Consider the following 26,087-nt stretch of genomic DNA (forward strand, 5'->3'; position numbering starts at 1 on the left):
AGGCTTCTCCTGGCTCACAGGCTGCAGAGCCAATGAATCCCAAGATCAGCAGGCAAGATGGCAGGTAAGCTGCTAGCTCAAGTTCCAAGAACTGGAGGTCAGGCAAACAGGAACCAGCTACAGGATCCAGAGCAAGCAAAAGCCTGCAAGCCATGCCAGAAAGTCCACCTGTACTGGATGCAGGCAACACCCTCAAGGAAACTCCCTTTCAATTAACTACTCACAGCAGATCCCATCATGGAGATGGTCACATTGTATCAAGTCTCATCATGGAGGTGATCACATCATTGTATGACTGCCAAACCACATCATAACTGCCAAACTACTAAGAATCATGGCCCAGCCAAGTTGACACACAACCTTAACGATCACACCCACCTTTTCTGAGTTGTTCCTTCCCCATTAATATAATTTCACTGCCCGCTAAGGTTCCTATCTCATCTTTTAAGTTGCTGTTGTCAATTTGATCCCATCTAGAAAGTTCTTAAAAGAGCATAATGCTCAAGGCAAACATTTTTACTAGTTAAGCTAAACTACTGTTTGATTTTAAGAAGACTTCAGGGGATATTTATGGTTTAAGGTTTAAAGATTATCTCAGGGCAATAGTTTCAGGGGTTCATCCAAACTTCACAGCTCCAGGAAGTCTGGATTTCATGAGAATTTGAAATTCTGTTCTGCACTTCCCCCTCTTTGATCAGGATTCTTCTATAGAATCTTCGATCAAAATGTTTAGTAATGGTAATCAGGCATCATCCAGTTCTTCTGGTCTTATGGCAAAAGACGCAGTTGTTCATGGAGGCAATTAGCCACACATTCCATATCCTCCTTCTATTCCTGATGTTCCTTCTTCCTCTGTTGCTCCAGGTGAACAGAGATCAATTGTTGTACCCTGGATGGCTGCTTATAAGTTTTTAAGACCCCAGGCACTATGCAATGAACTAGAATGTAGAACAGAAGAACAAGTTATTAGACCAATTAACTGGGATGTCCCATGAAACCATGACCCTAAACCTCCAGACCAAGAAACCAAATCACATGAGGATTTTTGTTGTACATAAGGAGCCTCAGCAGCTACTCTTTTTTTTTTGTCATTGTTGTAAATATGTCTATCACACAATTTTTGCCAATTCAACTTTTTACAGGTATACAACTTATTGACAGCAATTACAATATTCAGCTGTGCAACCCTTCCTTTAATCCATGTGATATTTCCAACACCACTAACACCCTCTTTCCCCCTCCCTCCTGCCGCTGGTAACCACTAATAAACTTTGTACTCTATACATTCGTCTTTTGTCTTTTTGTATAAGTGAGGTCATACAATATTTGTCCTTTTGTGATTGACTTATTTCACTCAGCATGTCTTCCAGTTCCGTCCATATTGTAGCATGTACAAAGACTTCATTTTTCCTACTGACTGATAAGTATTCCATTTGTTGTATATACCTCATTTTGTTTATCCATTTATCTGTTAATGGGCATTTAGGTTGTTTTCACCTTTTAGCTATTGTGAATAGTGCTGTGATGAACATTGGTGTACAAGTCTCTGTTGGATTTCTGCTTTCAAGTATTTTGGGTATATACCTAGGAGCGGAATTGCTGGGTCATATGGTAGTTCTATTTTTAGTTTCTTGAGGAAATGCCACACTGTTTTCCACAATGGCTGTACCATTTTGCACTCTCACAAGCAACGGGTAAGGTTCCAATTTCCCCATCTCCTCGCCAAAATTTGTTATTTTCAGTTTTTTAAATCTTAGCCATCCTAGTGGGAGTGAAATGGGGTATCATTGTAGTTTTGATTTGCATTTCTCTCATAGCTAATGATGTTGAGCATCTTCTCATGTGTTTGGTAACCATCTGAATGTCCTCTTTGGTGAAATGTCTGCTCAAGTCCTTTACCCATTTTATGATTGGGTTGTCTTTTTGCTGTTAAGTTGTCAAAGTTTTATATATATTTTGGTTATTAGATTCTTGTTGGATATATGGTTTCTGAAGATTCTCCCAGTTGGTAGCTTGTCCTTCTGGAATTCCCATGATATGTTTATTAGGTCTCTTGTTGTCCTGTAATTCCATTAAACTATGCTCAGCCTTCTCTTCACATATTTACTTCAGGTTGCCATAATCTCTCAATTGGCATACCACCATAACTTCCTAAGGGATCTGGAGCTTACCGCCATCAATTCTCCATTTCCAGCCACTAAATTTTCTGAAGTGAAACCAGATCTTGTCATTCCCAAACTCTAAACCCTTTAATGGTTTCCCACTATCCTCAGGCTGAAATTCAAATTCCTTAGAATGAAACACAAAGGCCATCATGACCTGGCCTGTTTTTATCCTCTGTCTCATCTCTTGCACTTCTTTCTATGAACCAGCCACAACAAACCACTTGCAGTCCCACAAAAGCAGAATGCCCTTTCTCATCCTTGGCCCTTGCTTATTTCATTCCCTCCACCTGGAGAGTCCTTCCTTTCCACCCCATCTACTTGTCCTTCAGGTCTCAGCCTAAACATCACCCTTCCAGGAAGCCTTCTCTGCCCTCTTGTCTCTGCTATGGGATTTTATAGCACCTTCTGTTTTCCTACATCAGAACAGTTTTTACACTATACTAAAGTTACTTTTTTGTCTCTCCTAATATAAACTCCTTGAGGGTGGTGACTGTGTCTTGTTTCACAGCATATCCCCAGCAGCTAGCAGATATCAGGCACATAGTAACTGCTCAGTAAATGTTTGCTGAGTGAATAAAAGTCATTTGGAAAGGAATTTCCCCTCTATTTTCGGTGGTAATAAATAGTATGTTGTTTAATTACCCGCTTTAAAGAGCTTATAGTGTAAAAACTAAATAAGCTTATTCTGGAAACTAACTCCTCTAGGGAAACTTGACAGTCTGTGGGGGAAATTAAAGTCTCTGGCAAGGTCATGGATGCTGACTCATGGCACTCCTACTGGCACCACTTGTGAAGGAGCTCATGAGGAGGGCAGGGAGCCATTAGCATCATTCACCTTGGCTCCTCACATGATGGGATCACACAAGGCATGGCTGCTTTGGCAGTTTCCATTTGTCCTTCAGCTTCTTTCCACCTGTCAGTGTAGCATTACAGAAAGAGCTCTGGGCTGAGATCTGGGTTAGTCTTGGCTCTACCCCCGAACTATCTCCATTACCTTAGGCATTACTCCACTATGAAAATGGCTAGCACAGCTCCTGAAATAGGGTAAACATACAACAAATTCATATATTCATTCACTCAACAAATGTTATACACATACTGTGTGCCAGGCAGTGTTCTAGGAACTGAGGATACAGCAGTGAATGGAGCAGACAAGGTCCCGAGGGAGAACTAGATCATCTCTTGAACTCTGAAATTCTGACTCCCTCCTTGACCAGATGCAGATAAATGGGGCAGGCTAGTGGCAAAGCATCACGCTCTAATGTCCTTCTCCTGTATTCTGTCTCCCTTAGTGCCATCTCCATCCCAAACTCAGTGCTGGAAGCTTGTCTTTCCTATCAAAACAGGTAAAGATCTGATATTATTTACTCTGCCTGCAACCCAAGATTTAATTCCTCAAGTATCTGTTCTTTAAGCCTTTTATCTCCAATTGAGGAATAAAAGGCTTTGTTTTGTTTGAAACTTCAGGTAACTACAAGGAGACCTGGCAAGATATTTTAGGCAAAGTTAGGTGTTTTGGCAAACAGACAGGGAAAGGCTGAGTGGCCTTCTCCTCATCTAAAGTGTAGTCCCTCTTAGGTTTACCCTCTCAGGTCCTTGGGCAGGTTCCTTCTGGATGACGGGCATCTCCTAGTCCTATCTTCTTTCCTTTACCTCTGACTTAGCCTAAAGGTCTAGAGTTTCTACTGCTATAAGCCCTTCAGTATCTGGTGTTCTGAATGGGAGCAGGGGATGCAAGGACTCCCAACCATGTGGGGGAAGGGAAATCAGAGGCGCTAAGTAAATGGGCAGAGCAAAATGAGAGAGGTCCTAGGGTCCACAGCGTGATTTAGAGTTCCAGACCACTGTCATTTCAGGTGTCAGGTGTCGGACAGCACTAAAAAATAACACACTGAAGTATATCAGTGAAAACTCTAGACTTTAATGCCGATGCGGATTTGAACTGCCGACCTTCTTGTTAGCAGCCATCCCTTTTAACCACTATGCCACCAAGGTTTCCCTGTATAATCAGATGTGAAGTCAAAAAGTAAAAATTTTGACTATGTAAAATAAAGGCAGCTATTTTAGTTTACTATTTATGTCTCATTACCATGACACAAAACAATAATATGGAATTAAATATCAGGTTCACATGAAAATTCATTATTATAAACCAACTCTGCCTTCAGATTTCATAGTAAAGATTTGAAAGGCCCAGCTCCCTTGCTTATTAACTATAATCTTGATTAAGTGGCTTATCTCCTCTGTTCCTCAACTGTAAAATAATACTTGTCTATCTCACAGGGTTGGTGTGAAGATCAAGGATAACACTGTGAAAATGCTTTGGAAATAGCAGTGTTTTATGCACAGAAGGCATCATTAGCTCTCTTAGAATGGCCATCTGCAGAGTCCTGCTCATCAGCTGCCATCTATTCTCTTGCCCTCCTCGTCACTCAGGTGTCCCCAGAGAAAGAACCGCTTCCCAAAGCAACTAACTACATTCTTCCCAAACCAAATCTTAAAAGGACATGTAGAAACTAGCATATAGTTAATTCCCATCAGTTCCCAAAGGAAGACACTGTTCCTTCATTATGCTTCAGACGCTTTATCACCAAGCACTGCGAGTAGGAAGGGAGGGTAGTGACAAGGCTTATTTCTTCCCGACAGTTGACTTGTTTTATCATCCAAAAAAAAGTTTGAGGATTTTTCTTTGTACAAGACACTGGGTTGGGTTCAGTGGGTTGCAGCAGTGCATCTAGAAGAATCTAAGCTTTGGAGTCTGGCAGACTTGAGTTTAAATTCAGATTTGGCCACTTATTTAGTTGGGGGGGCCTTGGCAAGTAACAGTTACTCTGAACTTCAAGTTCCTCTTCTGTCTTAGGGGGTATTACACATCTTGCAGTGTTATTGGAAAGGTGCAGGGAGCGAGGTACCATCTTCAAAGAATAATGAGGGTCTTGTTACTCAAATAGACTCAAATAACAGCTGAATGATCATTGTGAAAAGTATTTCAGAAAAGACTTCTGTTCAACCCTAAAATCTCTTCCATTTCTAAGGTCATATAAAAATAAATATCCAACTTAAAGAGAAAAAATTCTATAGGCTCAAATACTAGAAGGTAAAGATGAGCTAACACTGTCTGTGCTGCAGCTATGCAATGAAACAAGAGAAAGGCAGCAGCAGCTGCTTCTAAACTGTCACTGAAAGTCTAATTTAAAGGTTTATTGCAGTTCAGGTATTTTTAATTTTTCCTTTGGTAATCATCAAGATGTTTGCTGTTAAAAAGTACAATGTTAGGAAACTCAATTGCTTTCAAATATGCAACTTGTTTGTTTTGGTTGAGAAACATTAATATGAAAATAGGTGAGTTTTTGGGCTGGTACTTCTTGTGCTCTGATTTGCTTTAGAGACAAGAATAGTGGGTTGAATCATCAATTAGGATCTCTTCCAAATTCCAAGATTTTCCTGAATGAGCTATGTGACCATGAGCAGGTTTTTAACCTTACTGTGCTCCAACTGATTTCTTACTTACTGAATGAGGTCACCACCTCCCTGTCAGGTAGTACACGATAAATATTTTGACTTCTGAGATTAAGGCCAATTGTTCTGGGATTATATATATTTCTAACTAAGCAACTCTAAGGAGGTCAGGTGCAAGTTATTAATGAAGAGAAAGGCAAAATGTTGTCTAAGCCAAAACCTGCATACAATCTAATACATGATTCTCATAATTGTGCAGTGTGGGACCCTGGGGTCCCCATGAGGGAGAACAAAGTACACATGCTCAGCCTTCCATGTTTTTTCCTATCATGGTATAAAAATATACTCAAATATTGGTAAGAGAAATTCATATACTTCTGTAAAGACAAATATCCAAGCTACCATTTAGGATAGTTTTTAGATTCCTTTATTGTAAAAAGCAATTTGATCTCTTCCTCCATCCAAATCCCTGAGACTCTGAAAGGACAAAGAAATCAATTTGGAGCTCTTTCAAAGGATTTATTTGCTACAGAATTGCTTGTATCCACCAACAAGATGAACTCAGGATTTCTGTGTTTAAAAGGGTTTTTGCTCACTGCTTTATTCTTACAGTGCTCCAATATTCAAAAAGCAATTCATTCTGCCAGCATTTGGCATGTCAGAAAAAGCTAGAATCTATAGAATTAGATGTCTAAAAATAAAACAAGAAGAAGGAAAAAAAGAACATTTTAAAATTCCTCATTTGGACAGGTCCTGAGGTGAAATCATATTCATCTGCAAAAAGAACTGTTTTAGGTCAGAAATACTATATTTTATAACTACAGATCCTGACCCTGGACTTGACTAGTGAGGATTTTCAGGCACTGGATAGATGACAGGACAGATGCCATTCAGATAGCCAATTCTGGCATGTGGCCTACCTGGCTTGTGAAGTTTTATAAATATCTCTTAAACCCAAACTTCCTGATTCTCTGAAACTGACTATCTTAATCTGATTTCCAATACTTTTTAAAACAAATAAACAAAAACTTTCCCTGCGAGATCACACATTTAAGTATTTGTTGCTTGTAGACAGATACAGATAAACCAACTACGGACGTGAACAAACAATTCAGCAATGTAGCTGTGACTCTCTGGATGGCTATGGAAACTGTAGGAAAAGTTCCTTGCCAGCTCTGCACTTGCTGTGCTCCAGAGGCAATGTTAACCTTAAGAAGGTGTGAACCCCAGCAGCTGCTCGATGGGTTTAAACCGCCACTCATCCGCCTCCAGCTCTTCCACCAAACCAGCTAGTTTTTCCATCCGAGCAACTTGCTGATCTATAAAGAGTCAAGGAGGTAATATGTAACACAACAATGTATTTCCCATGAGACTGTCACCAACCAACATGATGACTGGTTTAAAAAATAATTTCTAGAAGGATTTTTCCTCAATATTCTAGGAATTGGGTCTTATTCTACATTAGTTTCTATGTTAGAAGACTTAAATCTTTGGGAAAAAAAAAGGAACATTCCCAATTACTTCCCGTTTACCTTCGCTGCTTTTGACTACACAACTAAAGCCTTCCAGATTAAAATAAACATCTACCTGATCACTTTCATTTTGTAAGAACCCCATCGCCCTTCTTCAGTTACATCATAGCAGCCTCAATGACCAGCTTTCTTTATAAAGGGCAACTTCTGTGCTCTATTCTTACAAAAAAAAAAAAAGCACTCATCCTCCAAGCCATGGCGATTTGTGTACTAAAATCCTAGGGTTAGAGGCAGTTGCAGCTCCCCTCGTCCCCCCCCCCCCCCACCCGCATAATGCTTTCCATGGCGAAATGGTCTGGTAGGGGAACACAGTTCCCTGAGGCATAAATGAAGTCCTAACGAGACATGATGGAACAGAAAAGACAATACCAGGATCTTGAGAGTCCAGACAGACTGTGAGGTATTACATAAATACTTGAAGATGATGATGATAACCAGTGGAAGACACCAGCAAAAGGTCTCAGAAAGGAGAGGAAAAAAGCAACACAACTCCCTTAGAAAACTAACCCTCTTCATTTCAACTTTAAGCCTCAATGCAGATATTATGTCTGGATTAAGACCTTAGAATGTTCTTGCCTGTAGGTAATTGAAGAAGTCTACTTAAATAGCCTTGCTGAGTTTTGGTGGTTTTTGTCATAGAACACACTGATCTTTCTGAGGCCCCACTCTTACTCCCCAGTAAATTTATTCTCACAGTCAAGTACACAACATTCGTGTGCTCACCATGTTTCACCTGTTTAAGTGTGGATGCCACTTGATAGCTGAAAACGGATTCGCAGAGGAATCTCTCAGAGCCATCTACAAACAAAAAAGGAAAAGGTTTTAATCTGCTCTAAGGATTTTCTGGCTTCTGATAAACCAAGTAAACGTGTCTATTCTTTTCCCTGCTTTTACATTCAGGGTCTAGTTTTCAGTATTTACAAAGAGGGTTTCTGTTTCATTTCATTTAGAACTAATACTGCTCTGTTATAAAAGCTATTTCTTCTATACCTAGAATATTAAAATAGTTCCTCTACTTGCTTAAGAGTTTAAAAATAGTGCTTAAAAAAACAAAAACAAGAAACCTCAATCTGATGTCCTGGTCAACATGTCCCCCCCCCACAACCTGACCGTTTCTGAATGTTCTCCTATTTTGTACATCAGGCAAACACTGACAGCTGACACATTTGGCCACGTGGTCCTTGTGCTATCAAAATACAAAAGTACACCGAAACTCTAAATCAGTTCATTCTAAAAAACAGCTGCTGTTGATTTTTAATATACCAAATTACATCACTATGACCATCACAAAACACTGTTGGGAAATTTCATTCTGTAAACGCAAATTGTAACCTTGATTTTCTAACTGAACCAAAACACTGCAATCTGGATAGTGATAAGAGTATGGTGCAATTTCAGAACCTAGCATCGTGCTGGTGCCAAGAACTGCCAAGAAGAAAGTGGCTGACTCGGTCACCAGAGCACTTGGAAGATGACTGTGAAATATAAGCTAGTTCATGTTATTCCTTGTCACGCAAGGGCTGATCAGCAAAACATACCCCTAAAGATATACAGCTCATGTAGTGAGGAATGATTTTTAAAAGCGTAGCAGAAAAAATTTGGGGCAGGTATCCTACTGTGAATCCTGATAGAAATGAAGGGAGAAGATTCAGCTGTCTTTTTTTAGAGAGTTCATGCAGCACTACTGGGGGTCAAGGTTAGTGTGTTGGACACGTATTAAGTGACAAGGAGAGAAGACCAATATATTGAGTTCATGCTGAGTTTCACACAAGAGGAAAAGGTTTCAATCTGCTCTAAGGATTTTATGGCTTCTGATAAACCAAGTAAACATGTTGATCGTTCTTCCTGCTTTTCAGAAGTCATGGTAGCCAATAAGATATTGTACAGACATTGTATACAAACAGCTTGACTACACAAGGAAGGGGGCTTCTTCCAGTATTATCCTCAAAACTGATACAAAAAAAAATTATAATTATTGGGATGTAAACTTTAGGGAGAGCATTACATTCTTTAAATTCAACCTCTTTCTACATATTGTGAAATGTATTAGATATGATCCTATGCCCTCCACCTATCCCTATTCCTCTGGCTAAATATAGATCATTTGTGAGCAGATCATTTAAAGTGAGCAAAAACATATTTTTATTTTCAATTAACTGAATATTACACTGACTGACCGGTTTAAAGATCTAGGCAAGCTAATGATATCACTGAGTGTTTTTTAGATAAAGGCAATAGCAGCAAACAACTATAAGCACATTACAGGGAGAACGACTGCTGTGAACATTTGATACCAATTATACAATTTATTATAGATCTTCTCTGTAAATGATATGCCAGAACTCATTATCCTATTCATACCCTTGCTTAAATGGTCTAACTCAAGCCTTGTTTTAGGGAGAGCAAAACAGAAGAGAATTAGAGCTCACCTCCCAGGTGGTTTGATCCTGAACTTTAGGATCTTACACAAGGCAATGGGATGATCGGCTATAAGGATGAGGCCAAGATATACATGGAAGCTCTTGGAAGTGCTACCTCCCACTTACATTTAGTCACAGGAGCTATTAGGATAAAATGCTTAAGTGATGGTATCTGCATATTTTCCTCGGTAATGAACTTCAAAGCAAAAGGACTGTAAGCTAATCTTTCAAAGAGACACCTGCATATCACTTCACCGCTCTACACGCCTATGGAACACAACTTTGCTGATCTGCAACTGTGTGTTAACCACAAAGTCCACTGCTTCTTAGCTACATCCTATTAGATGTGATATCTGTACCAACCTAAAGTCTGGAATTCCTCCAGAGAGGAGTTAGCATGGGGCAATCTGTCTTCCATTTAGAAACTGTAATCAGGACCTCTGTAACACACCAAGTAGCAATACATTAGCTTTCCTCTTAAGGGACAAGCAAAGGTTGTGAATAGTGAAAAGTTCAGTAAACTGTCTAATACCATCACCAACTCAAATAAATAGGATGCTAACAAACTCATTTAAAAGAATATTACCTCACAGCAGGGAATTAGACAATGCCAGATAATTTCTACTTCAGTGGCCTACAATGTCACTAAAATATAGCCACTTCTAGGCTGGAAGGCAATCTCTAATTTGCTCACTAATAACTGGGTGAGGACAATCTTAGCAGAGGGCAGGACAATGAGGGAAACTGCTGTATACTGCTTATGTGAAGTGTCTGTTATCAGAAAGCAGATATGTTGCACCAGAAAGTTAACTCACAAGGTTAACTACAGGTTATTTGGGTTTATTATCCCAGGCTTAGGAGGATGGCAAAATCAAGTTGAACCTGTTATGATTATAAACTGCATTTCCAACCTTGAATTCATTTTTGTTCCTTGCTCTGAACAGGCAACCCTTCCTGTTCTATTTTCATATTCTATTAAACAATTGTAAGAAAAATGGTTAGGGATAGGTGCATCAGATGAATAGTATAACAGTACCACCTACAAACATGGTAAAAAATGCTTCCAAATCTAACATTCATATTCACTCACATTTAGGAGTTCTCTTTTCAACTTAATATTCTTGATTTGACGAAGATAGCTCAGGGGTTGCAATATCTATATTATTTTTCATAGTCTGTCTTTTAAGGGTAAGCAGCTTTAAGTTACAGGTGAAACTTTAACCTAAGGAAGTGAATAATCAAAACTGCACTGTGAATTTAGACTTAATATAAATTCATCCTACAATAGAAACCCAACATATTTCTTCATGAAGCACACTGAGATGGAATAAAAATGGATAGATCTATAACTTGTTAGAACATCAACATTCAGATTAATCTCAGAAGAATTACTTCTTCACTGTCTTCAGGTACTCTGGTGTACACTGACAAAGAATGCTGATTGTTTTGAGACTATGGAGGTACCTCCTATATTAAATTCCTCCTATAGCTAGAATTTAAAGGACTTTAATCTCAGAGCTCCATTGTTAAACACTGATTCCTCTTCTGCTACTATAAAACTCATTAAACAATTTAAGGTAGTACCTCCAACTTGCAATTTGTTTTGTGGGAACTTATTTAATACCAGGTCTCTGCTGCATATAACTGAAGTCATACTTTTAGTGCCAAATATAGTAAACAAGGCCCCAACTGTTTGGTGCCTCCAGATTCAGTGATCCTGACTCAGGTACTTAGTTAATACAATTGAAGAAAATGAAAAGGCAAAGGCAGAAGTACATACACCTCAGATGTTTCTTATTATGCTACCTGGTCATCTACTTCAATACTAATAGTGACCCAAACCAATCCTAGAGAGCCTTACGGTCCCAGAATCTTGTTTTCTTGTCACAAATGATTCTTCTTTTTGCCTTGGCTTAACCCAAAACTCTGCTTATTATACCTGATATAAGTGAACTAAGATCATCCTAAAACACCCATTCCCAACCATAGTTTATACCTTTTTCATACACCTTTTCAGATTAATTTTTAAACTTGCAATATTTAAAGCAAAAAAGACCAACATATAATTAAGCACAAAGGTGCCAGAATCAAGTTGATTTAGGTTCTTTGCCAATGTTCTCAAAGTATGATGAGAGGACCATTTCCATGAGAATCCCCTGAATTTTTGTCAAAAATGAAGACTCTTGGGTTGTACCCTAGACTCATTTAGAATCTCTAGGGTTGGCCTAGAAACATGTATTTTAAATAAGATCTTCAGGTGATTCTTATGCTCTCTATTAAGAATTACTGGTCTAGCTCCTAGAGTGACCTCCCAGGGCCTGGATCTAATGAATACCAAGAAAAAAACTAGCAGCAATTTTTAGTTGTTGTTGTTCTAATCACTGCCTCTTAGTTCATTAGTTCAGTTGGTTTCATCACAGTATACATGAGTCTTATGAGGTCTAGACACCAATGCTGTTTCATGCATACAGCCTGTAACCTGATCTTGCCCAGCCAGCCTGCAAATGTGTGCCAAGTAAGAGTGTGAACGCTTTGATGTAAATCCAGCTCCAATGACAGAAAAACCACACAGCCTGTCTGCAGTGCGCCAGAGGTCATCTTTACGTATAAAGCCAGCATATTAGTTTTCATTTTCTCTTAGAACCTTTCTATAAATTATATTAGTAAAAAATACACCAACCCTACTGACCATAGAGAGGCAAACCGATGCCAGAATAAAGCAAAATGGAGCAGGTCAAGAGACTCTCTGGTTCCACTGCTGACTTTGCTTTTAACATGGTCAAATAACTGAACTTCTCTGTCTCTAAATAGCTCTAGATGACCTCCTTGACTTCCAATGTCTTTTTAGCTCCAAAATTCTGATTCTGGAGAAATACATGTAAGTGCTTTAAAGGTATTATTTTGAGATGGGGACAAGATATGAAATGTGGAGCTGAAATCAGGGCAAACTTGTCTCTAATCCACTTAATAGCTTCTTAACAATTAATATTCATTGCAGGTCTGAATCCAATTATTCAGCAAAAAGCAGCATGAGATCACCTTCTAACATTTCTCCAGCTCCTTTGGGGTAGGTGAAAAGGGCTTTCCGTGGTGGGGCAAGGTCTGAGACACTGAAACCAGATCCAGTGACAGAACTTCCACTGACCCCGCCAGCTGAGGAGGATGATGAAGAGGCAGCCATTTCCTTTCTAGCAGAATTCTCACTTCACTACAGAGAAAGAAAAACAGCAATTGGCAAGTTTATGGAAGTGAGATTGGCAACATTTCACTCTAGCTGTCATAAGGGCCAGCATACAGTTTTTTAGAGAATTAGCTGCCCCTTTTTCCACGCTCTCTACTTCCACAACCTTTTATTGATATTCCAGGGTCAAAATGTCATTCAGGTTTTTAAGTGAAAATATGTTTAATAATTGTCTACTTAAAACACTACTTCCTACCATTAGCAAACTGTTTATGTCATGCTTGGGATTGACTGTGGGTAATTTATGGGCCATGAAGGGGTGATATGGCAGTACCAAGGCAGCAATTTTACTAAGGAAAGAAATTACATGAAGATAAAACAACCAAGGTCCATGGCAATTTGTCTTGGATACATCCTGACCAAGCCACACCAAAAAATTTACTTCTAAAAATTTCCAAATAAAATTCCAGAAAAACACTGTGTTCTGTTCGCAAAGAAGGGGAACTGGTTAGGAAACACTGGCCTTTCTATTGAAAAGAAAAAAAAATTTAACCTTTTCTTCCAAATGTAATACCCAAATTTATCACTTGGTGGCGTCCTAAAACTGTAACAAAAAGCTCAAGAAATGGATCTTGGAAATCATGGCCTGTTACGAATAGAGAAGCCCTGGTGGTGAAGTGGTTAAGCATTGAGCTGCTAACCAAAAGGCTAGCAGTTCAAGTTCACCAGCTGCTCCTTGGAAACCCTATGGGGCAGTTCTACCCTGTCCTATAGGGTCACTATGAGTCGGAATCGACTTGATGGCAACAGTTTTATTATTAATAGAGCAGCTATGAGTGTTTAATCCTACATCATACAAAAAAATCAAAAAGCCCAAATGTAAATGGAATCATTTGTAAATATACGACTCCTTACAAAAGTTCAAGGTACTCTCTTTGCCACAGAAGCTTATAACACACATTAACAAGAGATTATCAAGTGTGTTACGTAAAAAGAATGGTCCAGTACCGTGTTGTCTAATAGAACTTTCGGTCATAACGGAAATGTTCTAATGTCCTATTTCTGCACTTTCCAATATGGTAGCTACTTGGTTCATGTGGCTACTGAGCTAGTGTGACTAAAGAACTGTATTTTAAATTTTATGTAATGCTCATTAATTTCAATTTAAATAGCCACATGTGGCTGGTGGTTACTGTATGGAATATTGCAAGCTTAGTATTTAGATTAAAAAATGACTTTACACTGACTTATACACTTTTAATGGTTAAGTTTATGTTATGTGAAGTTTACCTCAATAAAAAAAAAAATAAAGAAGACTTTAAAAGGATTTTTAAATTGAATTTCCCTCTTAATGGCCAGAATTTTAGCTGAATATTTTTCATTAATTTTTCTGTAAGTTGCAAAAATGAACACATTTGTTATAAAAAGCTGAAACTTATTTTTGGAAAAATAGAAGATCTGAGGGAATGCTATGCAGATATAAATCTTATATATACAGAATCCAGTTTCCTTGCAAGGAAGATGATATACTATGCATTACTAAAACACTGTTCTATTTCCTTAATTTTGTGATGATGATTTAAGGCAGTCAGAGAAGTAGAGCTTGGTTTCTGATTTCATTATATTACTAATACTGAATGAGAGTAGGATATGGGAACAGTAAAGAACAGTAAGGCAAATGCTATAATTAGACTGTCAGCCTATTAAAAATGCAAATTGATTAATGACATTTTCAATCTTACCATTAGATCACATTTCCTTTTTCCTCTAAGTTCTGATAACTTTCTAAATTGTATTCATATCCATAGATTCATTATCTAATCCTTTGGACCACACTGGGTCAAAATATGGAGCCCCAGTAGTGCAGTGGTTAAGAACTCGGCTGCTAACCAAAAGGTCAGCTGTTCGAATCCACCAGCTGCTCATTGGAAACCCTATGGGGCAGTTCTCTGTCCTATAGGGTCGCTATGAATCGGAATCTACTTGATGGCAACAGGTTTTGGGTCAAAATACAGCTTGACAAGTTTTTTAAATGCTCTTTAAAGAGAATTTAAGCTGCAACGGACAAGGTACAAATCTCTGAGTGGACCCCTGGTGGGATTCAAATAAAAATATCAGACGATTTAGCCATCTTTTGGAGAGTAGCTCAGAGTCTTTTATTTTCCATCAGTTCACGTGAGACTTACTGTGAATTGTTTATACATCTCACCTAAGACTTAGAACTCTTTAACCTTTTTCTTACACCCTGATGAATGCTTGATTCAATTGCAAATGCAAAAGATACTTTAAATTTTGAGATCAGTAGCTCAGCAGAACACCCAAGCAACTGCCAGCATGAGGACAGCTTCAAAAGCCAGCCACCGTGGGGCTTCTACACTGAATATAATCAAAGGGATTCCCTTTCATCCTATTTTCTTTCAAACTCTCAGAACTACCATCATTCAAGATGCAGAACATCCAGGGTAGAAAACTGCAGTACAGAATTAGAACAACGCTAACTTTAACTTTCTGCTGAGGTGGAAAGATACACCTAAGTAATTTCTAGCTCTGAAGATTGTTTTTTTTTTTTTTAATTTCACTTATTTATTTTGCTGTTGACAATATATACAGCAAAACATACGATATAGGTTAAATTATGAATGCTATCAGCAACTAATAAACAGGAGTTAAAGTGAAACTAACAATAAACCCTAGCTTATAACTTCCCTATGAGGGTAGGCATTCTGATCACCAGAGTCAAATATAATGCCTAGCCTATAGAAAGTAGCGCTTATTTAAATAAATGTTTACTGAACAAACTAAACACTTCCCAGGAACCACAGGATTCCTTAAAGGTCAACTTTTTATAGATGACAAAACAAAATTGAGGTGCAGAGATGATTTTAGCTCCTTTGCCGTGCCATTTTTGAGGCAATGTCTTTGTTGTCATGTCATGTACTATGTTGAGGGGTAGAACAGCATGGTTAAGAGCTCAGACTTTCTGCTTAGGTTCATATCCTGTTTTGCTACATACTTGCTGTATGACCCTAGGCAAATCACTTAACCTCTCTGTTCCTCAGTTGCGTCATCTGTAAAATAAGGGTATCTCACAGAGCTTTATAAAAACTAAATTAGTTAATACATGTAAAGCATTTGGAAGAGTTACAGGCATAGTAAGCATTTAATAATCAGCTATCCAAAATTGCTAAAGGGATATTTATTTCTGAATCTCTTTTTATCTATACAGCTCTCAGTTTTTCATCCTTGCGTCCCACCACACTTACTCAATGGAGAAGTTCTAATTCTCTCTATCTCACACAGAGACAGCAGTCCAAGAGAGGAGAGGACTGGCTCAGCAAGAGGGAAAATGCCCTCCACTAATGCCCTTAACACTTTCATTTTAAGGTTCATGATCTGGAAGAATCCTGTAATCCAGGAAAGGAGGAAGTTGTTGTTTCCTTCTACCCTCAAGGCCTAGCACAGACCCTGGACCACTACGTTTCCTGAGTGAATGAATGAACAAATGACATGGCTAGCTCAGCAAAGGTTATCCAGGCCACAGAGAAGCTTGGCGTCATGAGGGTTGGTCCTTTACTGTTCTCTCTCCCATTCTACAGATCTATTTATACAACTCTCTCTCCCACTGGTCAATGAATAAAGAAGACAGAATAAGAAATGATGCGTTTGAAATATCGTGCTGGTGAAGAATACTGAATATACCATGTACTGCCAGAAGAACGAACTAATCTGCCTTGGAAGAAGTCCAGCCAGAATATTCCTTAGAAGCGAGGATGATGAGACTTGTCTCCTATACTTTGGATATATTATTAGAAGGGGCCAGTCCCTGGAGAAGGACATGATGTTTGGCAGATGGTCAGCAAAAAAGATGAGAAAACGCTCAACGAGATGGACTGACGCAGTGCTGCAACGATGGGCTCAGACATCGCAATGATCGTGAGGACGGCGCAGGACCTGGCAGTGTTTCATTCTATTCTATAAGAGTCGCTATTGAATAGGAACTGATGAGACAGCGCCTAACAACTCTCCCACCAAGCTGCCAGGCCCACAGTAGGTATTCAGTAAAATGTTGCTGAATGAATAAATATTGATGATGATGTAACCTGGCGTGGCCCTATCACGGAAGCTGGGACTATTGGCAGTAGAGCTACTCACATGATGACAATAATTCGGGGGTACACAGCACAACTGTGTCCCTAACTCATAAAATGATTTAACATTCACTTCACGTAAGACAGGGATGATCTCACAAACTACTTTTCTTTCTAACAGATATATCCTTCTTTTCTTTAAAAGAGTCCTTCCTTTAAAAAAAAAAAAAGGTCTCCTTATAAAAAAAAATAAACACTGAAGGAAGTTCCTACGCTGGCACAAAGAAAATTATTACAAGTACTCATTAAATTCCACCATCGACAAATTGTTCCACCCAAATATAATAATGCTGCAGCTAAAATTAGGCGAGGTGGAGTGAAAAGAGCTGAGAGGGGAGAGATCAGGCCGCCAGCGGCTCACAAACTAACCCCAAGCTACCCTTGCCGTCCAGCAACGGCGCCAAACAGGCGACGCCACCGGCGCCATCCCACCCCGCAAGCTCCGCCCCTCGGCCCGCATGCGCACTTGGTCCGACGCGGCCTGAGGAAAATTCCTCTCACACGTCCACAGCGGCAGGCTCCTGTTTCTTCTCCTACCTTCTCCATTTTCTTAGTCCCTGCAGGTAGGATCCTAGGAATCAACTCCCTTCCCAACAAGCTCCAGAGAGTCCTTGTGCACCCGCTCACTTACCTCAGCGGGTTTGGCACTTTCCCCTATAGCCCCGCCCCCAGGGCCAGCCGGAGCGGCCACACTCCCAACGACGACGACGGCAGCGTGCTCGCGCCCGCGCGGAGGGAACTTGCGGCGGCGTTTGTGGCGTGCGCGCGCACGTACTGCGGTGGGCGTGGCCAGGGCGGAGAGGAGTAGTTGCGGGAACGCGCTTCCTGATAGCGCATCCGCGTCCTTTTTCTGCTGGTTTGGGTTTAGTTTGCCTGGCGCGGTGGTGTCTCGTTCCAGTCACTCGTTTTGTCTTAGTGATTTTTCTGCTAGCTTTTATAATTCAGAGCTTCAGCTTCCTCCTCGATATTACAGGCCCTCTGTTTTTCTCTACCTTTCCAAATCACCACGAAGCGGGGTTGATTATTCTCCCTCCTGAACAGTGGTAGCCGAAGGCCAGGCAGGAAAGGTAGATGATGAATTTGCTGTCTCTAAGGGCCTGACCTCAACTTTGGTGGAGCGCCTTCTGCTTTTTGGGAGAGGTCCTGGGGGAATAGTGCACTGGGGTGTAATGTTATTAAACTATTGCTAATTACGCCGCCCCTTTTCCCATCCAAATCGATTTGCCTTCTGTGTTGTTATTTCTTGCAACATGTAATCTCTTCTTGGTTCTTTAAGCAGGCCAACTACCAATTAAAGTGACTGACTTACTGAGGGTTGGACTGAGTATTAGTGTATTTGGTAAGGGTTGATCTGGTTTGTTTAGAAGTCTTAAGTGTTTTGGGCTTCAAGACTATCCAAGCTATGTGGTAGGAACATTGGTTGAACTTAACCACAACTAGCCTGTAAGGAACCCTTATTTCCTAAAATCTTGATTCTAAGCTTGGCTGCTCAGTGGGTAATGTACAGTTGTTGAGCAGTGGCCTACAGAAACTGTATTCCTATTCCACCCTTCAGAAATGTGTTGGTCTGAAGAACAGTTTTAAGTCATATTTCAACTGTTTTGACAGGCGACTGGTTCTGACTGGTAAATGTGTACCTCTATCATCATCATCCATTTGCTCTGGAGTCGATTCTGACTCATGGTGAGCCCATGTATCAGAGTAGATCTGTGCTCCATAAAGTTTTCAAAGGCTGATTTTTCTGAAGTACATCACCAGGCCTTTCTTAAGAGGTGCTTCTGGGTGCACTCAAACTGCCAACCTTCTGGTTAGCAGCCAAGCGCATTAACCATTTGTACCACCCAGGGGCCGTATAGCTCTAGCGCCTCCAAGACTACTTAAAACCTGATGCTATCGAGTCGATTCCGACTCATGGCGACCCTAAAGGACAGAGTAGAACTGCCGCATAGGGTTTCCAAGGAGCACCTGGTGAATTCGACCTTTTGGTTAGCAGCTGTAGCACTGAACCACTACGCCACGAGGGTTTCCTTAGGGGAAATTACTTCCAGACTCTTTTTTCCTCCAAAGAGAAGTTTATTAAACATCCCTAATTGTCTGAGTTACCATGCTGGTTAGAAAGGGTGAAACACTTTTTCACTTTGCAAACGGTTAGATAAATGCAGAAGGTTGCATTTTAGCCCCCTTAGATTAAAGTAATAAAGAGATCTCTATTTTTTCTTTCAAAGTCATGGACAGGCTGTATGTAAAGAGCTCAGCATCTTTTAATCAGCCTTTTTTGGGGGGGAGACTAAATAGTTTACAGATTACTTCCTGTAGAGAGTGAGCCAGGAATGGAATAGTGTGGTAGAAAATGCAGCAGCTGACCTAAAGCAGCTTACAGACGGGAAATCCAATGGAAATGGAATCCTGAATTGTCTTAAACGGTGCTGCTTTGTTTAGGATGTGCTGTGAGCTGATGCTCAATTGTGTCCTTTCAGGCCTACATGATGATCCATATACTAGAGAAAGGGTTTTTATTTCTGACTAAAGTGAAAGGTAAGGTGATAGTTTCTTTTTCAGGATTTCACTGGAATATTATTTGGAGAAAGTACCATGGATGTTCTGCGCCCACAGCTTCTAAGAATTGATGGACGAATTTACAGGAAGAATCCCATCCAAGAACAGACCTGTCAACATGAAGATGATGAGGACTTTTATGAAGGTAACCCTGGTTGCTCTTTGGTCAGATTGAAAGTAAAATGTACTCTGTATTGTAGGAGCAATTCTTTGTTTTGCTTCGATGTGTGTCTACGTCAGGTCAGCACCTAAATTTGAGGTATTTGACCTCTCACAGATCTGTTTGTGTTGATGTCTAAGAGTGCTGATATGTTTAAGTTTGAGGAGTTCTCGGTTGCAGTTCATACATCAAGTTATGTTTCATCTTTGCATAGAAACTTAAATTTAATAAGGGGTAATTTTAGTTGTTAACTATTATTATTCTGTGGTGAAATTAGTTCCTTTACTTGTAAAGTTGTGAAACAATATATATAAATTATTGAAATAAATTAATATATATAAAGCATTTAGTCCAGTGTCCAATAATGATAGCTATTGTTATTGTTGTATTGTTATTTTTCTCTCTCCTTTGCAGTCACATACAGGCAATTCCAAGTACAACTAACTTTATTATAGTGTAAACCAAAAACCCACTGCCATCAAGTAGATTCTAACTCATAGCAACCCCATAGGGTTTCCAAGGCTGTAAATCTCAGGGCAGCAGACCGCCACATCTTTCTGCATGGAGCTGCTGGTGGTTTCTAACTGCCAACTGGCAGTCTATCACTTTAACCTTATAGTGTAGGGATAATTTTAAGAAACTAAACAATTGAGATAGATGATAAATGTTTTCAGGTTAATTAACTTGGCCTTGGGTTTAATGCATAAACAGGGCCTTTTAGGTTCTCTGCTACCTTTTCTTTGGTTTATAAGCCTTTCCATCAGGCCCTAAACTTTGGGGGTTAGTCTTGCCTCTGGTCCTTCCCATTGTTTTCCTTCAGCCGTGGGGTCTTGAGTTCCTTTATTTCACCCTTCTTTTTCTCTTGTCTTTGTGGTGTGAAGTAAGTTCTCAGTATCGCTCCTTCATTCACTGAAGTAATTTTGTGTTTTAATACCAAAAACCACTGAAATATACACTTTAAAAGGGGGTTGGTATAGTACGTGAATTATATCTCAATAAAAAATTGGTAAAAAAATTTTTTTCATTGTGTCTCTGCTTTCTGAGAGAAAATTGTTAAATAGTGGTGTGTATATGCCACTTTCCAAATTTCCAAGACTGAAAGATTTAAAATAGATACTATGTGTTTTTTGTTCCTTTTTTTTTTTTTTTTTTAATTCTAAGAGCAGGTCAGAAGGATTATCAGAGCAGGATTTTGCAAGGTGAAATGTTGGGTTGTTCTTTGTGTGTGTATATTGCTTCTTTCAAACCCTGAAAGTGTCCGACAGCTGGGGAGAAGGCTGTTGTCCCCAGAGCAGCAGCTTCTGAAGGAGATGTTATGGTTTCTGTGCAGGCTCCATGGAATGTACAGAAGAGCCCTGTGAAGCCTATGTGGTGGTGCAGACCCAGCAAGGTTTCCAGTGTACCGTGAGGGCCCCCAGCCTGCTCTACAAGTAAGGCCGCCAGCTGCCTCATGTGGAGACACTGCCAGGAAACTCATCAAGAAGCTGATTCCTCTCTCTTCCACTCTTATTGAGATACTTGATTACTAATGATAAGATAATTTAGTGTTTTATGTCCTAGAATTTGTAAGGACTGATTGATTACAAGTTAAATTTTATCATTCCACATGTATCACTCAGTCCTGTGGTTTTTGCCTCATAAATACCTTTTGAATCCACCACTTATCTCTTTCTTTACTACCACCCCCCCACCCCCGCGGCCGCCTTCCCTGTGGATTACATCAGATAGCTTACTTACTGTCTCTCCACAATGATTTTTGCTCCCCTCCCAATCATTTCTTCACATTGAAGGTGGAGCGATCTTTTTAAAAGGCACATCTGATTATTTTACTATCTCTGCTTAAAATCTGCCAACGGCTTTCCATTGTTCTTAGAATAATGGCCAAAATCTTGCATGTGATTTAGAAGGCCCTGCATTTTTTTAGCCTCAAATCACAACACTCTTTCCCTGGCTTTATGCTTAAACCCAACTGGTTTTCCTCAGTTCCTCAAATAGGCCAAGCTCCTTCCTGCCTCAGAGCCTTCACAAGGTGCTGTTCCTTTGCCCTAGAATCTCTCGTTCTTCTTGCCTAGTTATGTCCTCCTTCCTCAGGGAAGCTTACTCTGACACCATCATCCCCACTGTATTAGATTCCTAGGGCTGCTGTAACAAAGCACCACAAAGTAGATGGCTTAAAATGACAGAAATTTATTGTCTCATAGTTCTGGAGGCAAGAAGTCCAAATTCATAAAGCTAAAAGATTGATAATTTCCTCTAGGTGTCTACAAATACAGACCTTTTACTGAAGTGCTTTTTGTACGGGAGTGTTTTTGGCCACATATGATTTAAACATGATGGGATTCTTTATTTTGGTACATTTTAAATTAATCTTCTTATGTTTATGAACTTTCCTTTATATTATAGGCATATAGTTGGAAAGAAAGGGGACACCAAGAAGAAACTAGAACTGGAGACCAAAACTTCTATTACCATTCCTAAGCTTGGACACGAAGGAGATATTGGTGAGACTCAGTATACATAAGTTACATTTGCCATCACGTTTGCACTTGTATGGAATAACGTAACCCAACTGAGGTGTTTAGTGACTATGTTTGTGGACTTCTGTAGCTATTGACCTTTTTAGGATATATTAGTATCAGTTTCTCAGAGCTAATAACCTTTTTATGATATATTAGTATCAGTTTCTCAGATGAGGAAAGATGTAGTTATGTAATTGATCTGTATTGAGTAGCTGGGCCTTCAGTTTATATTTTACCATGTACTGATAGAATAAAGCTTCCAGATTTCTCCATGTATTAGGAGATTTCTGCTTTGCTTTAGTAGCTTGAAATGGAGTGTGTGAATTGTTTCAAGATAGGATTAGAGAAAATGAGTGAGATGAGTGAATTTGGAATAAAGTTCAGCCCTTTCCATAAGTGTTCACTTAAGTGTTTTACCCTTGCTTTGGAGACCAGGAAGCAAGTTATAATAGTCATGATGAAAATAACTTAACCTGATTTAAATAACTGCTCAGATGAGAAAAAATAATTTGGTAGTATCAATCACGTTCAAAAGTCTCCTTAGCACGCATCAGTGTGGTCTAGGGGTAGAGCTTGTGTTATAAAATGGCTTGAATGAGAGGCACTGTAGGGACAAAATTTTAAAAAACTAGAACTATTGAAGTTTTTCAAAGTCAAAGAGTGCAGCAGCTCCAATAATCAATTTTCCATAAACACCAGTAAATTGTATTATGTTTTAGCAGAAAAAATTGCAAGTACCCTTCTAATTTTTTTGCTTTGTAAGAATGATCACTTTGATAGATAAATAGCAGTTGACTTTAGAGCAGTGCTATCCAAAAGAACTTTCTGTGATTGTGGAAATATTGTATATCTGCACTGTCTAGTATGGGAGCCATTTGCCACGCGTCGCTATGAGTACTTGAAATGTTCCTAGTGTGACTGAGGAGCTGATTTTTAAATTTTATTTAAATAGTTACGTGTGCCTAGTGGCTAGAGTTTTTCCTAGCCCCCAGGAAGGTCAGCAACTCTAGTACAAGAACTTTGACAATGCTTTTGAAGGACCTTTATTAAAATAGTCAGTCCATTAAACTTACAAGTACAAAAGCTTAAGTTTTTCATTAAGCTTCAAAGTTTGAGCTACAAATATTGAAGTAATTTTATTAAAGTTTATTTCTTTATCTAGTTATTTTCTGATTTTAAAAAGAATACATGCTTTAAAAAAAAAAAAAATCAAAGCTTACCAGAAATTATATATAAGGTATAAAGGGAAGTTTCTTGTAATCTCAACCCCAGACGTAATCACTGTTAACAGTTGCATATGTTCCCTGTTTTTCCTGTCCATAAACTAACACAAATAATAATTTTTATTGCAGTAAAGATTATAACATAGAGTAAACTTGGAGACCTTTACCATTTTAAGATACTGGAGCCATTTCAGAATTTATCCAGAAAAGGGTAGGCAAATTGTATAGGTCTCATTTTGATTTAGAATATACAATACTTTCAGTGTGAAAAACTAGTATGTCTAATTGTTAAAACCAAGAATTTAGTGGAACTGATTTAATTGAAAAGCAGGAGAATAAACCGACTTATAGGTGTCATAGATAAATATATAGAAAAATTAAATTTATTGGTTAGAGTAAATTAAGATGTTATGTAAAATCAAGACTGCAGTTGCTTGTATATTTGCTGTCATTTATTCACTTTCTTTTGGCTGTACTATTTTTGAGAAACCAGACAAGGCAATGAGCAAGTAGGCTCTATTTTGTCCTCTAGACAAGGATCTGGTCTAGTCTGTATTGAAGTCTCAGGCAGTGGGATGTCAGGAGAAGCTTTCAAAAGTATGCTGTCACTGCAGATAGGGAATTGGTTTTTTAAAGTTTAACACAAATGCGTTTAATTATTTTCTTCCTGGATATTCCTTGTTGTAGTTCTTAGACCCACGCCTCATAGTTTCTGGCCCTCTCGGATGTTTGTAGTTGTAGACTGTCTAAGCTCAGTCATATTTGCTCTTTAGTCCTGTTTGATCAGCTTTGAATTTTTTCTGGAGATCAGTCTCTCTGAGCACCTTTCAAGTGCCCTTTTCAGGTTTCTGTGTTACAGAAATGAAAACATCTTACTAGTGGTCTTCTCTATTAGACCACATTCTTAATGAAAAATAACAAATTTAACATTTTACACCAAACTTTTACAGAAATAAAACATAAATAATGAGTTTTAAGTGTTTTTTGTTTTTTCCTTTTCGTTTTAGATTATCACGAGATTTTTGGTCTCTGGCAGAGATGATTATAGTTTCTCCTTTCTTTTAATTTTTTCTTCGTTTACCTTTGAACACTCCTTTATCAGTATTTCTCTAGCACAATATTTGAGCACAAAATATAATCTAGTAGGTTATATTTTGTGCTCTAGACAACAATCTACTGTGGATATTTCCATTCACTGGCATTTGAGCCTTTTGAGTTCTCGAAGTATTCTTTCAGATAATATAAATAGTATCATCAAAAACATCATTAGCTCCACTTTCCCCCTTTTTTACATTTTATGGTTGTTAGTTTTTTCACTTCAGCAGACATTTCTCAGGCCTTCTATTAATCCATTCATTCATAATTTATTTCTTTTCCTAGAAATTTCCATTTCGTTTCTCTCCAACAAAAATGGATATAATACTTTCATTGTTATCAAGGGATAGTGTGAAACGGAAAGGTGGTTCTTACAGAAAATTTCAAGTGCTTTCGTGGAAATTTGTAGGACAAATAAATGGAATTATTTCGTTTAGTTCTGCAGTGATCATAACTAGAAGGAAGAGGCTTTGTGGTTTTTATATAGCACACCTTACTACTATTATAGTTGGTACTTCAGTATGTTATATCATATTCGGAAGTCTGTTCTTTCCTTTTTAATAAATAGTATATTGAAATGCTGATTTTGATAATTGTTCATATTTTCTCTACCTTTTCTGAGTTTCTGTTTTGAACCAAGCCCTGCCATTTCTACAACCTGGAGGTTTAATTTCTGTTTAAACAGAGATTGTGTAACCCTTAACTGGTTTTGTTTTTTGCAGATAGTGGTCCAGACTTTGTGGCTCTTTTTCCTACTTTCATTTATTTATAAAGACATAGCCCTGATAAAAGAAAGCCAGATGACACCTAAACATGGGAATTTGATATCCATAAATGTAATGTGGATATAGATAAACATTTTTACTTAACTTTGACTTTGTTTTCATACACAGAATAGGATTAGATTGTAGTATACTCTCCTTTGCTCTTTTACTATAGTGAATTACTAACAGTTTATGCCACAATGTTTTTTTATTTGAGGTAAAATTCACAGAATGTAAAGTTCACCATTTTTTTGCTTTTAAGTAATTTTTTATCATTTTATTTTCTTTGCAGTGGTTGTTTTTTTTTAATTCCCATATAAGAATTTATGCATACATTGTTATGTGACTCTAATTGCTCTCCCCATCCTGTGACAGCACACTCCTCCTTTCCACACCTGGATCCCCATGTCCATTCAACCAGCTTCTAACCCTGTCTGCCTTCCCATCTCACCTCCAGACAGAAGTTGCCCGTTTGGTCTCTTGTATCTACTCGAGCTGAGAGGCACACTCCTCATGAGTATCACTTTACGTTCCACAGTCCAGTCCAATCCCTGTCTGAAGAGTTGGCCTCAGAAATTGTTTTAGTTCTGGGCTGATAGAGAATCCAGGGGCCACGCCTTCCGGAGTTCCTCCAGTCTCAGTCAGACCATTAAGTCTTGTCTTCTTACTAGAATTTGAGTTCTGCACCCCACCTTTCTCCTGCTCCATCTGGGACTCTCTGTTGTGTTCCCTGTCAGGGAGGTCATTAGTGGTAGCCGGGCACCATCTAGTTCTGGTCTCAGGCTGATGAAGTCTCTGGTTTATGTGGCCCTTTCTGTCTCTTGGGCTACTACTTTCCTTGTGTCTTTGGTGTTCTTCATTCTCC

The 26,087-nt window shown here is 38.9% G+C and overlaps 2 protein-coding genes across 7 annotated transcripts in view; one reads left to right on the plus strand and one right to left on the minus strand.

Annotated features, from left to right (window-relative positions):
- Window positions 1-1,980: 1,980 nt before the first annotated feature.
- Window positions 1,981-17,612, minus strand: ANAPC16 (anaphase promoting complex subunit 16). Of its 3 annotated transcripts, none has more exons than XM_023737703.1 (4): window positions 17,537-17,612; window positions 12,616-12,784; window positions 7,880-7,954; window positions 1,981-6,943 (listed from the first exon to the last, which is right to left on the minus strand). In XM_023737703.1, the coding sequence occupies exons 2-4, from the start codon at window positions 12,755-12,757 to the stop codon at window positions 6,834-6,836; spliced, it is 327 nt and encodes a 108-aa protein (XP_023593471.1). In that variant the 5' UTR covers window positions 12,758-12,784; window positions 17,537-17,612; the 3' UTR covers window positions 1,981-6,833. The 3 variants fall into 3 exon arrangements, with proteins under 3 accessions (XP_023593471.1, XP_023593472.1, XP_012412978.1); XM_023737704.1 differs by lacking the exon at window positions 17,537-17,612 and adding an exon at window positions 17,372-17,437; XM_012557524.2 differs by having other exon boundaries at window positions 1,982-6,943; window positions 17,443-17,551.
- The window catches only part of ASCC1 (activating signal cointegrator 1 complex subunit 1), a 150,489-nt gene continuing 141,057 nt past the window's right edge, over window positions 16,656-26,087 (plus strand). For 3 of the 4 annotated variants that reach the window (XR_002825138.1, XM_023737702.1, XM_004383250.2), the window contains exons 1-4: window positions 16,656-17,468; window positions 19,465-19,606; window positions 20,952-21,051; window positions 22,025-22,122. Coding sequence is in view for 3 of the 4 variants with exons in the window: in XM_023737702.1 (XP_023593470.1) it covers window positions 19,498-19,606; window positions 20,952-21,051; window positions 22,025-22,122 (307 nt within the window). In the remaining variant the exon portion in view is untranslated. Of the gene's footprint in view, window positions 17,469-17,760; window positions 17,973-19,464; window positions 19,607-20,951; window positions 21,052-22,024; window positions 22,123-26,087 lie in introns of those variants that run through there. The other variant, XM_023737701.1, reaches the window with a different exon arrangement.

This window comes from Trichechus manatus, unplaced genomic scaffold (genome assembly GCF_000243295.1).
Source record: "Trichechus manatus latirostris isolate Lorelei unplaced genomic scaffold, TriManLat1.0 scaffold00106, whole genome shotgun sequence".
NCBI classification, from domain to species: domain Eukaryota; kingdom Metazoa; phylum Chordata; class Mammalia; order Sirenia; family Trichechidae; genus Trichechus; species Trichechus manatus.

What these genes read in the sequence shown, in the direction of transcription:
- ANAPC16 (XM_023737703.1), bottom strand. Translation starts at nt 12,757, where the DNA reads ATGGCTGCCTCTTCATCATCCTCCTCAGCTGGCGGGGTCAGTGGAAGT. An exon ending in AGCTGGAGAAATGTTAGAAG is followed by an intron (nt 7,955 to 12,615) that starts GTGATCTCATGC and finishes TTTTGTTTGTAG; the next exon opens with ATGGCTCTGAGAGATTCCTC. An exon ending in ACTTAAACAGGTGAAACATG is followed by an intron (nt 6,944 to 7,879) that starts GTGAGCACACGA and finishes GACTCTTTATAG; the next exon opens with ATCAGCAAGTTGCTCGGATG.